The 13,149-nt window shown below is 53.3% G+C and overlaps 1 protein-coding gene and 1 pseudogene across 1 annotated transcript; both read right to left on the bottom strand.

Annotated features, from left to right (window-relative positions):
- Positions 1–243: 243 nt before the first annotated feature.
- Positions 244–8,434, bottom strand: LOC149128802 (Y-box-binding protein 1 pseudogene; annotated as a pseudogene).
- A 2,833-nt stretch (positions 8,435–11,267) lies between these two features.
- Positions 11,268–12,901, bottom strand: CCL19 (C-C motif chemokine ligand 19). Its single transcript, XM_002707937.6, has 4 exons — positions 12,699–12,901; positions 11,912–12,044; positions 11,624–11,717; positions 11,268–11,534 (listed from the first exon to the last, which is right to left on the bottom strand). The coding sequence occupies exons 1-4, from the start codon at positions 12,757–12,759 to the stop codon at positions 11,514–11,516; spliced, it is 309 nt and encodes a 102-aa protein (XP_002707983.1). The 5' UTR covers positions 12,760–12,901; the 3' UTR covers positions 11,268–11,513.
- Between the last annotated feature and the right edge of the window lie 248 nt (positions 12,902–13,149).

Here is a 13,149-nt window from a genome sequence, read left to right on the forward strand (position 1 = left end):
CGGAGGATTAGCCTATTGACCCGCGGTGCTGGCCAAAACCAGTTTTTTTTTTTTTTTTTTTTTAAACTCGTTTGTCATTACCCAAAAAAAAGACATCTTTAGGTAAAAATGCTGCTTAGATAATACGGACAGTTCTAGTAATCTGGTCAATGGGCAAAATGCAAGGACTTCAGGCCTTCTGCTCCAATCTTTTGTTCATTTCTTATTGCTGGAATTTCCTATTCATTGCTTCTTGTTGGAAGGCTAACCCGGGTGATGGCAGAGCTGTGAAGCCGGCATTTGCTCAGCCCCGCCTTGCGCAGCCTCGGGATGATTCTCAGCTGGTGTATCGGCTGCTTTGTCTCTTCGCCATCCTGGGGTTTAGGGTCTGCGCAGGTAATTGAAGTAGCGGGGCACCCACGCTGAGGTGGCTGCTGACCTGGGTCTCAGCTCCTTGATTTCCCCACTCCTCTTCATTGCCGTCCTCTCTAGGCTGTCTTCGGCGAGGAGGACCCCTGCGGAAACGTGGTCTATAACCCCACACACATTCCGTCTCACTGGTCTACCTTGTTCTGCACCCTGATTGGCAGCACCTTCCCTCATGTCTCCCCGCACGGGGGTGGGCACACTGGGTCTCCTCATGAGGAAGGTGGGGCCGGCCTTGTAGGGCCTGGCCTTCAGGAGCACTCTCCGGGCCCTCACTCTTTCCCGCACTCTCACCATTCTGAGACTGTGGCCGGCCATTGCGTGGAGGACCCCTACGGACGTGGACGGCGTCTGTAATGGTTGTGTCTGCTGGGTATTCGCTGCGTTGCCCTGGAGCTCCACCAGGGCCTGCAGCATTGGCTGCCTCCGCACCGGTTTCTCCTTCAACAGCATCGGACTCCATAGTCTCCCCGTCTCCTACGCTGCGAAGGTGCTTCCTGCGGTTATTCTTTACTGCAGTCTGGTGCACAAATCCGCCTTCCTTGGTGTCACTTCTGGGGATGAAACCATATTCATTTCTTACACTAAACATTTTACTGTTCCCAAAACCTTCGTTGCAGTGTCCTTGTTCAGTAGGCGCCTCCGATGTGAGGCAGCCCCAGGGGCCACCGCTCCCTGCCCTGCTGCCTGTGGTGCCGCGGGTTCTCGGCCTCGCTGCCCACGGTTGTGGTGATGATGACTGGGGCCGGCTGCGGCAGCTACAGCTCCTCCTGGGTTGTAATGGTAACTAGGCGGTGGGGCTGCTCAGGGGTCTCTGGGGTCTACTCTCCGCTCCCGCTCCCGATGGAACACTTGTTATTTTTGACCAGTCAGCATTTGAACCTCTTTCCTAGATAGAAGCCCAACAGGCCAGGTACTCGCTCTCGAAGCCTCCCCGCTGTCTGGGGAGGTTCCGCTAATCTGAATATTAGGACTGTGTATGGGAGCTGGTGATGCAAATGCCTGGGGACCATGGGGGATGTATTTTGGTGGTGGCAGTAGAACTGGAACCACTGCCTGCCACTTGGCCCTTTGCCTCGGCAGACCCCGTGGCGTTTGAAATGTTTGTAGTCTGTTGTGTGCTTAATGAAGCCCACAGTCAGGGGATGCTTGAATTCCCAACATGCCTGTGCCTAGGTCAGGGCCATCTTTCCCTTAGTCCACACCTGTGCCATTGATCTATTAGGTCAGCTTTTGAGCCAGGTTTGTATGATTCTGCACAATTTACTGGCACTAGCTTGGGCCAGATCACTATAAGCATTAAAGCTCCATTCAGGGTGATCTTGAAGGAGAGTGGAGAAAAAGTTTTTTCCACTGGGCAGAACATCATATTTTTTTCTGGGAAGGAAGTGGTTCCTTGAACTGAGAAGTGAGACTACCATCTGGCTTGGGCTTCTCATGCCACAGGCTCAACGGGGAGTTTTCACAGTGGCAGGAATAGTCAATCCTGACAATCAAAGGAAAATAAAGGGACTGGTGATGTGGTACAGAAGGTTAAGCCTCCGCCTGCAATGCTGGCATCCTGTATAAGTGCCAGTTCGACTCCCGGCTGCTCCACTTCTGATCCAGCTCCCTGCTAATGCACCTGGGGAAGCAGTGGAAGATGGCCCCAGTGCTTGGGCCCCTGCACCCGCATGGGAGATGTGGAAGAAGCTCCTGGCTTTGTTGTAAATATCTGGGGAGTGATCCAGTGGATGGAATATCTCTCTGTTCCCCTTCTGTAACTCTTTCAAACAAATAAATAAATCTTAAAAAAAAAGAAAAAGAAAAAAAAGTGTCTTGAGGCAGGAAATAAGTAGCACATGCCTTTGTGGTGGCCAGAACTACCATGTTGTGGCAGGGAAGAAAAGGCCCAGAGCTCCGTTCCTGCAGCCACAGCAGCCGAGGACAGTGACCCTGGAAGAGCATGGCAAGCTTCGAGGCGACTGCAGCCCTGACTGACACCTGGGTGTGGGAGAGACACCAAGCAGCCACCTAGACTCCTGACCTGCAAGAAGCTATGAGCTAGTGCATTTGGATCGTTTTGAGTCACTAAATCTGTGGTGACTTGTCATGCAGCAAAAGAAAACCAATACAGGAAGAAAGTAATAAGTGCCAACCGAGCCCCAGGACCAGTTTCAGAACCACCATCTATAACTTTCATCCATTTCTTGTTCCCCGTTTTGAAATGTGTCTATTTTTTTTGTACTTTAACCGAATCCCGCCCCCCCCGCCCCCTTTAAATCCTCCTTTATTTCATTCTTGAATATGGGTGTTCTGGTGGTCTCACTGCCACTCACCAAGGTTCTAGCTTACTTCTCCTCCCGGGAGTTGCCTGCTTGGAGTTAGGCATGGTAGTGTGCCCCACTGTGGTTAATGAGATATAAATGGAAGTGACATGTGTTACTTGCAGACAACAACATTTAAGCAAGAACTCTTCTTGCTGTCTTCCCTGACTGCACTGATCATGGAAGCATGGGTGGAGATGAAGGAGCATGCCAAAGATCAAAGCAGCTTGGAATGTTGAACCGCCACATGGAATACAGCTGTGCTAGATTCATCTAGACCCACAGCAGGCTTGGCATACATGCAGAATAGAAGTTTGCTGCATGGAGCTTCTCAGATCTGGGTGTTATTTGTTATCCTGACCAATCAGGGTGTGCTGATGGTGCTTTCCAGGTGTTGCAGAACAGAGACAAGATTATATCAAGGCTGGAGGAAGAATGTGTGTCACCTTGAGGTCTTGGATTTAGAATTGGGTGTTGCTATGGACTGAAATATGTCTTCCCCAAACTCATGGGTTGAAGCACGAACCTCCAAGGTGACTATATAGGGGGACAGGGTCTTCAGGAAGTAAATACGGTTAAATGAATCCCATGTTATAGCACAGCAAGTTAAGCTGCTGCCTGCAACACCGGCATCCCATATGAATGCCAGTTCCAGTTCTGGCTGCTCTACTTCTGATCCAGCTCCATGCTAATGCACCTTGGAAAACAGCAGAAGATGGCCCAAGTACTTGGGCCCCTGCCGCCCACGTGGGAGACTTGGATGGAGTTACTAGCTCCTGGCTTTGGCCTGGCCCAGCCCTAGTCATTGTGGTCATTTGGGGAAATGACTGTGAATGGAAGACATCTCTCTTTGTCTCTGTCTCTTTGTCTCTCTCTCTTTATCTCTCTCTCTCTCTCTATTTCTATCTCTATAAATCTTCCCCTGACCCTGTTAACTTTTTTTTTCAAATAAATAATCTTGGCCGGCGCAGCGGGTCAATAGGCTAATCCTCCGCCTTGTGGCGCCGGCACACCGGGTTCTAGTCCCGGTCGGGGCGCCGGATTCCGTCCCGGTTGCCCCTCTTCCAGGCCAGCTCTCTGCTGTGGCCAGGGAGTGCAGTGGAGGATGGCCCAAGTGCTTGGGCCCTGCACCCGCATGGGAGACCAGGATAAGCACCTGGCTCCCGCCTTTGGATAGGCGTGGTGCGCCAGCCACAGCGGCCATTGGAGGGTGAACCAAGGCAAAAGGAAGACCTTTCTCTCTGTCTCTCTCTCACTGTCCACTCTGCCTGTCAAAAATAAATAAATAAATAAATAAATAAATAATCTTAAAAAACAAATGCATGCAGCTCAATTCACAATAGCTAAGACATGGAATCAATCTAAAAGCCCATCAACTGAAGACTGGATAAAGAAATTACGGGATATGTACACTAAGGAATACTCACAGCAATAAAAAAAAATGAAATCTGGTCATTTGCAACAAAATTGATGAATCTGGAAAACGTCATACTTAGGAAATAAGACAGTCCCAAAGGGACAAATACTGTATGTTCTCCCTGATCTGTGATAACTAATAAAGCACCTAAAATGATATCAGTAGAAATGAAACTGACACTTCGAGAAGGGACGACTTGAACGGCCCCTGTCTTAACAGTCATGGAACAGTTTTTGGGTTTTTTTGTTTGTTTGTTTTCCTTCATGATATTTGGTTTTTTTGTTTGTTTGTTTTAGATTGATTTATTTATTTGAAAGTCAGAGTTACACAGAGATAGGAGAGTCAGAGAAAGAGAGAGAGAGAGGTCTATTTGCTAGTTCATTCCCCCAGTTGAGAGAGAGAGAGAGAGAGAGAGAGAGAGAGGTCTTCTATTTGCTAGTTCATTCCCCCAGTTGACTGCAATGGCCGGAGCTGCGCCGATCCAAAGCCAGGAGCCAGGAGCTTCCTCTGGGTCTCCCACATGGGTGCAGGGACCCAAGGACTTGGGCCATCTTCTACTGGTTTCCCAGGCAATAGCAGAGAGCTGGATCGGAAGTGGAGCAGCCGGGTCTCGAACTGGGGTCCATATGGGACGCTGGTGCTTCAGGCCAGGGTGTTAACCTGCTGTGCCACAGCACTGGCCCCAAAAGTGTACTTTCAAATTAACTGGAAGACAGGTTCAAATTTAGAAGTCTTGGGGCTGGCGCTGTGGCATGGTAGGTGGGGCCAGCCACCTGCAATGCCAGCATCCCATGTGGCCGCCGATACGGCTCCTCCACTTCCAGTCCAGCTCTCTGCTGTGGCCTGGGAAGGTGGTGGAGGATGGCCCGGGTCTTTGGGCCCCTGCACCCATGTAGGAGACCCAGGGGGAGCTCCTGGCTCCTGTCTTTGGATCGGCGTGGCTCCAGCTGTTGTGGCCATTTGGGGAGTGAGCCAGAGAATGGGGGGGTCTCTCTCTCTTTCTGCCTCTACCTCTCTTTCAAATAGTAGGTGAATCTTGAAAAAAAATTTAGATGTCTTGAGCTCAGTGGAGTTTCATGATATAATGAGGTGGTCAGGGGAGAGCCAGCCTCCAGCTCCCTACTTGTCCCTGTCCTCTTCTTCCCTCAAGCCTGTCCCGCACCATGCAGGGTCTCACATGCCTGGTATGCATGCAAGTTCCTTCCATGTTCTTGGCCACCTCTGAACCTAGTAGCATATCCACTGGTGACACGGCCCATCCTGAGAAGGGCAGAGCTGAGAAAGAGGCTCACATGGGCACTGCAAGCTGCAATTGGGAGGGAATTCTTTTTCAGTTCCTGAAAGGGGGTCTGGAAGACGAAGATGAGCTCTGGGTGAGCATGCCACCATGGCCCTGTGGACCCTGTCGTGGGTCCCAAGATATGATTGGAGGGGGGGCAGGGCGGGGCCCTCTAAAACATAGGATGCAGGGCAGGGCCCCCACTTGTCTGGACACAGGGGCAGTGCTGGCGTTTGGCCTGATTCTGGTCGCTCTCCTGGAGGGCTCTCTGCAGGCTTTGGGAATGGGCTTGGCTGCCTCGGCTTCCTTATTCTTGCCCTTTTTCTGCATCTTCCCAGGATCTTTTTATAAGCTCTCTTTTCTCTCTAAATCAGCCAGTGAATTTCAATGGGATGCAAGTAAAAATTCTGATTGATACAGTTTTTCTTTGGCTTTCTCCCCCTTTGGGGGGTGGTGCTGAAAATAGTTCCATGAAGCAAGCGTCAGACCAGATTTCCCTGGTTCACTGTGCTACCACCCGCACTTGGAGCAGTACCTGGCCTGTATGAATATTCTTGGTCACAGAACTTTGACGAGACATCGCTTCAGTCAAGGGATTTTGCCAGGGCTGGGATCCTATGTGATGGCAGCCATGAAGCTCTTTTCCCCCTTTCTTCTTTATTTTTAGATTTATTTATTTATTTGTTAAAAAGGTTGAGGGACAGAGAGAGAGAGAGAGAGACAGACAGACAGACAGAGATAGAGTTCTTTTATACACTGGTTCACTCCCCAAATGGCTGCAGGGGCTGAGACTGGGCCAGACTGAAATCAGGAGCCTGGAACTCCAACAGGTTTCCCAGGTTGGTGGCAGGGACCCAAGTCCTTGGGCCATCATCGCCTGCTTTTCCAGGTGTATTAGTAGGGAGCTGGATCTGTAGCAGAACAGCTAGGACTGTAGCCGGCGCTCAGCTATGGGATGCCAGTGTGGCAAGCTGTGGCTTAACCCACTGTGTCACACACACAACCCCCCCCCCAGGCCTGAGATGATCTCCTGGCGATGGGAGATGTGTGCACTGTATCCGGATCCACTTCTCCACTATTCCACTGAGGCCCCAGTGAGCTTCCTTCTGAGGCTCTGGGGAAGTTGACTTCCCTTCTGCTGGAGAGGCCAAGGAGGCTGGAGGTCCTGCAGAGGCAATTCTGTGTCAGGGTTCAAGTGCCAAGGTCACACTAGAGGTCTCCAGCTCCCCTCTTTTTTTCCCAATTCTTTCTAGGAAGCCAAGTCTTTCTACCCCAACTAGATAGCCCTCAGGCCAAGAGCTACCCTCAGGTGGATTGGAACTGTGGTCCTACCTTTGCCACTCACTAGTTGAGTGTATTTAGGAGGTCAGTCTACCTCTCCTCGCCTCAATTTACTTAAACCTAAAATGGGACTAATGATACCAATTCACCGGGTGGCTTGGGAATGCAATGTAAGGAAGGGACTCATTTAGAGGCTGGCACTGGTCAGCACCCCATTTCCCTGTTCCCTATGGATGATCTTTTCAGATCTGGCTGCTGTACTGTTTTCCATTTGTACTCAGGTCATGGGTCAGCTCAGAGAGGTGGTATGAGGATTGGTTCAGCATACTGATTCTTAATTTATTTATTTGAGAAGCAGAGGTACAGACAGAGAGGTCTCCCATCCACTGGTTCACTCCCCAAATGGCTGCAATGCCCAGAGCTGAGCCGATCCAAAGCCAGGATTCAGGAGCTTCTTCCTGGTCTTCCACGCAGGTACAGGGGCTCAAGCACTTGGGTCATTTTCTCCTGCTTTCCCAGGCCATGGCAAAGAGCTGGATCAGAGCTGGCACCCATATGGGATGTCAGCACCTCAGGCGGAGGCTTAACCCACTATGCCACAGTGCCGGCCCCTTAGCATACTGATTCTGGAGCCAAACTGCTCTGGTAGAAACCCCAGCTCTGCTGTTTTGCTAGCTGTCCAGTCTGGGCGAGACACCTAATCTCTGTACTTTGGTTTTCTCATCTGCTCATAGGATTGGCAACAATTCTTAATGAAACACCCAGCACCTAGTAAGAACTAGTGATGGGGGCTGGCACTGTGGCTCACTTGGTTAATCCTCTGCCTGAGGCACCGGCATCCCATATGGGCACGGGGTTCTAGTCCCGGTTGCTCCTCTTCCAGTCCAGCTCTCTGCTGTGGCCTGGGAAGGCAGTGGAGGATGGCCCAAGTGCTTGGGCCCTGCACCCGCATGGGAGACCAGGAAGAAGCACCTGGCTCCTGGCTTCGGATCGGCGCAGTGCTGGCCATTTGGGGAGTGAACCAATGGAAGAAAGACCTTTCCCTCTCTCTGTTTCTCTCTCTCTCGCTGTCTATAACTCTACCTGTAAAAAAAAAAAAAAAAAAAAAAAAAAAAAAAAAAGAACTAGTGATGAACTAGTTTGTGCTATACGCCCTGTCTTCCCCTGTGGACATAGTCTCAGAGCCTTCTTATTTCTACAGAGAGGCTCTTGGGGGAAACTCCCCAACTGAGAGTCCCCATCCTTCGTTAGACTGTTGTTGGTTTTTTTTTTTTTTTTTTTTTTTTTTTTGGCTTTTTCTGAGTTTCCCGGAGGTGAGAAGGGGAGACATGGTGGGGGCACTTGCCGAGAAGTTGAACATGAGATGATTGAAATATGATCAAAACCTTATGGAGCGGGCTCTGACCAAAACTCAACCACAAAACAGGGACAGCCTCAACTGTCTTGAGAACTGGATGTGCTCCAGGTTGTGGGGTGCACAGCATGAAAGGGCCATGTTCAATTCCATCTTTCATTAATCAAATACGTGTTGGAGTTTATTTTATGCCCCTTCTGTGCAGAGCAAGGCTGGCGCTGGAAATGGGCAAGATCCAATCCCTTTCCCTACAGCTCTCACAACAGGCTGTTGGGGCTGGGCGCTCTCTCAGCACAAATACCAGGAAGTTTCCGGGAGACACTGACTGCTGGGATCACAGCAGCAGAGGGCAGGGAGGTGCCACTCACCTTGAACTTCTGGCAGCACCACATGTCCTAGAGAGGAAAGTGCACATCTAAGGGCAGGCAACAAGGCTCTCATAACCCTGAAAACATCGGGGAGCTAGGAGTCCAAGCCACCCCTCAGAGAGCTGGCAGCCTCCTCATTGTCAGAGGTGGACAGGCGGCTTCCTGAACAGGTAGACTCTCAGGACTCGGCGTAAATGAAGACACAACACTTGTCAGGGAATCATAGTAAACCAGGAAGTTGATTAGAAGGAGTCACAGTGCTGAAAACGTGAGTGGGTGGGACAAGCCTCCAATTGCTGGGCTTTTTATGCTTCTGGCAGGCAGAGAAGGGGAAGAAATCCAGTGCCCAACGGGCGTTTGGTATGTCTGGGGTGGGGTGGTGAAAAAGATGAAGGGGGAAAGCTAGAGTGGAGGGTGCTGGCAGGAGAGAGGACTGGAGGGTGACAGGCCGGCTCCTTTAGGGGCTGCAGTGCCCACCCTTACCCTTCCTCCGAATCCCCCTTTCCCCAGGCGTCCAGGGCCAGGCAGAGAACTTCCTGTCCATTAGCTCCTGGATTTTTCTCTTCCTGAGCCTCACGATCCTCTTTGTTCTCAGAGGTGGCTCCAAGAGCCCCAGGAAGTGGGAAAGCTCTGGGTTAGCTTCGTGTTGAAGGAGGCTATGCAAATGCCAGGGGTTTATCAAGAGACTTCAAAGATTCAGGAGCCACATTTTTGTCTGGATGGACCCTGCAACATCCAGTCCCTTCCTGCCGTCTGACAAATGGGGCAGCCGAGGCCTCTGGCTGGGGAATGGGGAAGGAACTTGCCCCGAATCACATGGTGATGGGGCCGGAGACAGGATGGTGAGCCTCAGGCCCAGGCCCTGAGTTCAGGACTTGCTCTTGGATCTCTCTGCAGCCGTGTCACAGGGCTGGTGTCCAGGGGCCTCGGTCCTGCTAGCTCCACCTCCTCTGCTCTGTCTGAGTATTCCCCTGAGGGCCCAGAGGGAGGCTTTGGGCTTGCTTCCTTGGTAAGCTGCCTTTCTTTTGGTTTTACTGGGAATTAGAAGGATTTGAGACTAAGTGCCCTCCCCGCCACATGTGTGTCTGTCCCCTGTCTGCCGGGGCCCTGGCCCAGGGTCCACAGCTGGGTGGACAGGGTTGGCTGTTTTGGTGGTGGCTTCAGGGATGGATGGATGGATGGATGGGGAATGAGTGGTGGATGCAGGGAAAGCTGTGTGGAGGGATGCATGGACGCACGGATGGGTGGGTGATTTTCCCCAGGCAGCACGGGCACACTGCCAGCCACGTAGCTGGTCCTGAAAACTCTCCTCATCCCTCTTACCCCTGGTGCCACAGAGCCCTGAGGTTTGGAACACCTTCTTCCTAGGAAAAGGCTGTCTTGCTGTCAGCCCAGTGAAGAAGGGCTTGCACAGCCCCCGCACCACTGCTCCCCTTTCAAGGCCTGCCTGGGCCTGTGTGGAGCTAGTTTGGCTGACGTGCATCTGGGGTAGTGACGTCCTCTCTTCCTGGCCAAGCATACCCAGTCCTGCCTGCCAGCCACCATCTGACGTCAGCATCACAGCCTTGCCGCTCCCAGCAGGCAGGCCCTCAGAGTCGAGGGTCTGGAGGCCAGCCAGCTGCCTCAGGGGACTTCCCAAGCACGAGGCACTCACGCCTCGCAAAACAGCTGTTGTGGCATGTTCCGAGAGGCACGGGGCTCCCGTCCTCCAGAGCAGGGCCTTCTTCCCGAGAGTCCACTGGTCTCAGAGTGCCTGAGTCCCTTGTGCCCCGTAGTGGTGGTGGTGGTGGTGGGGGAGGTTCCTCCCAGCTTCCCGGCTTGCTCCTCCTTCCCACACCGTGGGCCTCTCTCCCCTCTCTGATCTCGGGTGTGTTGGTGTCCCTGGGAGGCGTGGCCTCACCATGACATGGGCGGGCCGGACCTTGCTCAGACGGAGGAAGGGGTCAGATTATAGACAGATGAGTCCTCACCCTTGGCTGCTAAGCCTTTCCTTATGTACTTCTTCATCCCCTAAACAATGAGTTGTTGACAGGCAGAGTGCTAGGCATCAGGGAGAGAGAAACCAAAATAGACATGATCTCTCTCCAGGAAGATGGACAAACTGGCAGGCCTCAGTCAGCGTGAGGGAGGAGGGGCAGGGGGCCCAGGGAACTCAGAAAGGGGGGAAGCTACCTAATGTAGCCTGGGGTCAGAGAAGGCTTCCTGGAAGAAGAAGCATTTAGACCCCATGGGAAATGGGGTGGGGAGAATAGAGAGAGGAGGGTACCAGACAGAGGGGATGGCGTGTGTGGATGGGCTCTTCCCTCCCAGGCTCTGGGCAGGGCTGGGGAGCTGTTTTTCTGCCAAGGGCCATTTGGATATTTGTAGCATCATTTGCGGGCCATACATAATTATCAACTTAAAAATCAGTCTGCTGTAGATTTGTTAAATTTCAAGTCTTGCCTGTAGTTTCTTGGCCAGGCCAGATCAGCTTGTTTCATGGGCCTCTTACGGTTTGGTTTTCACCCCCCCCCCCCAACCTCCCGGTTGAGGTTCTTTGCCCTTCCCCCAAGCCACAAGAGCTGGTTGCTGACAGCTTCCCTCCCCCAGTGACAGTCATCCCTGAACACCTGCCCTGGGGGGCGGGACGGCCTCTGGTGTCAGAGCAGTGCTCCTAGTTTAGTGTTGCTGAACTGTGCAGTGTGTTGGCTGTGAACAGACATGAGGGGGCCTGGTCTGGAGAGCATGAGGGGTGTTAGGCGGAGCCTGGAGAGGAGGTTTCTTGGGCTGCAGGGTGGAAAACAGGTCCCGCCATTCCACCTCCCCCGTTGCTACTCCTGTCCTCCTAGACAGACAGCAAACAGACAGTGGACAGATAGACGCGGGAGTGCCAGGTGGCTTTATTGGAAGCATTGCAGTCTGGGTGAGGAGAAGCTGTGCCCTCACACACACCTTCTCGCTCGAGTTCACACCCTCGTCGACACTCTGCAGGCTCTGCCCTGGCTGGCTCTGGCCTGGTGCAGGGGAGCTGGGAGCCTGCTCCTGCCTCCTCGTCCTCCGACCCCAGGCCGGGGTGATTCACATCCTCACTGAGACACAGAGCCCCCTGTGGTGCTGTCCTGGGCTAACTGCTCTGGTACTTGCCCTGGGGAGGAAGGAGAGGCAGGGTCAAGGGCAGAAGCTGGGGCCAGGGGCTTGGAGGCAGGAGGCAGGGCTGGGGAGGACCAGGCTTGCCTTGGCAGAGATCCGCTTCAGTCTCCGAATGATGCGGCCCACCCAGGGCTGTTCCGGGGGTGCACAGAGCTGGAAGCCCCTCAGTGTGGTGAACCTGGAGGCAGAGAGAAGGGAGCCCTGGAGCCCAGCTTCCTGGAGGGCTGTAGTAGGAGGGGCAGAGGCTGGGGACCACGACTGGGCAGGTATTTCAGGGACTTGGTCTTGGCAGGGAGAAGAGGGATAAGAAAGTGGGGGTATCACCAGGGGCTGACTGGGGGAGATGAGGCTGGAACCCCCCCAACAACTCACACTACAGCAGGTACTCGGCAGCCATCGGTGACGAGCAGGTAGCGAAAGGCTCTCACGATGTTGCTGGGGATGGGGCGCTGGGTCACAGACAGGCAGCAGTCTTCAGCATCATTAGCACCACCCAGAGCTGGTGCTGGGACAGGAGAGAGAAGGCGTCGGGCCATGGGGACCACTGGGTAGGGTGGGGGGTGGCGAGCAGGGCTCTACTTGAGATTGAAGACAACTTTTGGTGGTGGGGGTAGGCGGGTTGTTGGCCTGATACTCAGTCCATTATGCACTGATGTCACCCTAGTGGTTGACAAATAGCTGTGAGCCTTCTAAACTGTTTGATCAACAGCCATGGCCCTGAGTCCCACAGTGCCTTCCTCCTGTCCCAGTCACTCCATCCTCCCTCCCAAGCCCTCTGGGTATCCCCACAGTCCAGCAAATAACGAGTTAATGCTGGTCACAGTGCTGGGTGAAGAGGTGTTTTAGAGACCTGATATTTTGACTACCAGCCCAGCTGCAGCGTCTCCCATTCTCTCTACATTCAACACAGATCGTACTGTTCTCTCCTTCTGCCTGGGAAACTGACGCAGTAGGCAGCAGAGCATGCAGAGAGGGGGCAGCCACAGCCCTGGGATACACCAAGAGATGGACTCCATTTGGAAACCAGTGTAGGTAACCCACACTCACAGGCACACACACACACAGGGCACAGGGAGCCCCCAGACCTAAGTAGCTGCCCCACACCCAGGGCCAAGCAGTCTGACAGCGGCACTGTCACGCCCCCCCCCCCCCATCTTACCCAGGGAAGTCCAGAGAACCAGCAGGCTGAGGGCCAGGAGCTGGGCTGCACCAGGGGCCATGGAGGGTGAGTGGAGGCAGAGCAGGTGCGTGTCTGCGGGCGGCTGGGAGGCGCAGGTTTGGGATGGGTGTGCAGCGGGGAGCAGGAGCAGGCGAGCACTGGGGAGTGCACAGGCGTGAGAGGACCTAGCAGTGTGAGTGCTTGTGCAAGGCTGCGGCTGCCTCCTATTTATGGCCCAGAGCTTTCACTTTCTCCATCTAGAAATTCCCCTCCATGTCCCATTCCATGGATTCCCCTTTTGCCCCCTCTTTTTGGCAGAACCCTGCCCCGCCCGCCCTCATCTCCCCTCTTCTGCTTTCCTTGGCTTCAGTTCTGAGAGCCTAAGCAGCTTGCTGTCTGGCCAGGAAAAAGAGGACTGAGTTGTGGTACTGTGATCCCACTGCTGGCAATA

The sequence above is a fragment of the Oryctolagus cuniculus genome, chromosome 1 (genome assembly GCF_051225735.1).
Source record: "Oryctolagus cuniculus isolate XC-2025 breed Fujian yellow rabbit chromosome 1, ASM5122573v1, whole genome shotgun sequence".
Classification (NCBI taxonomy): domain Eukaryota; kingdom Metazoa; phylum Chordata; class Mammalia; order Lagomorpha; family Leporidae; genus Oryctolagus; species Oryctolagus cuniculus.

Coding starts and splice junctions, on each gene's coding strand:
- CCL19 (XM_002707937.6), bottom strand. CDS start 12,759: ATGGCCCCTGGTGCAGCCCAGCTCCTGGCCCTCAGCCTGCTGGTTCTC. Junction 12,045..12,698: donor GGTTCTCTGGACTTCCCTGG/GTAAGATGGGGG, acceptor CTCCTGTCCCAG/CACCAGCTCTGGGTGGTGCT. Junction 11,718..11,911: donor TGCCGAGTACCTGCTGTAGT/GTGAGTTGTTGG, acceptor CTCTGCCTCCAG/GTTCACCACACTGAGGGGCT.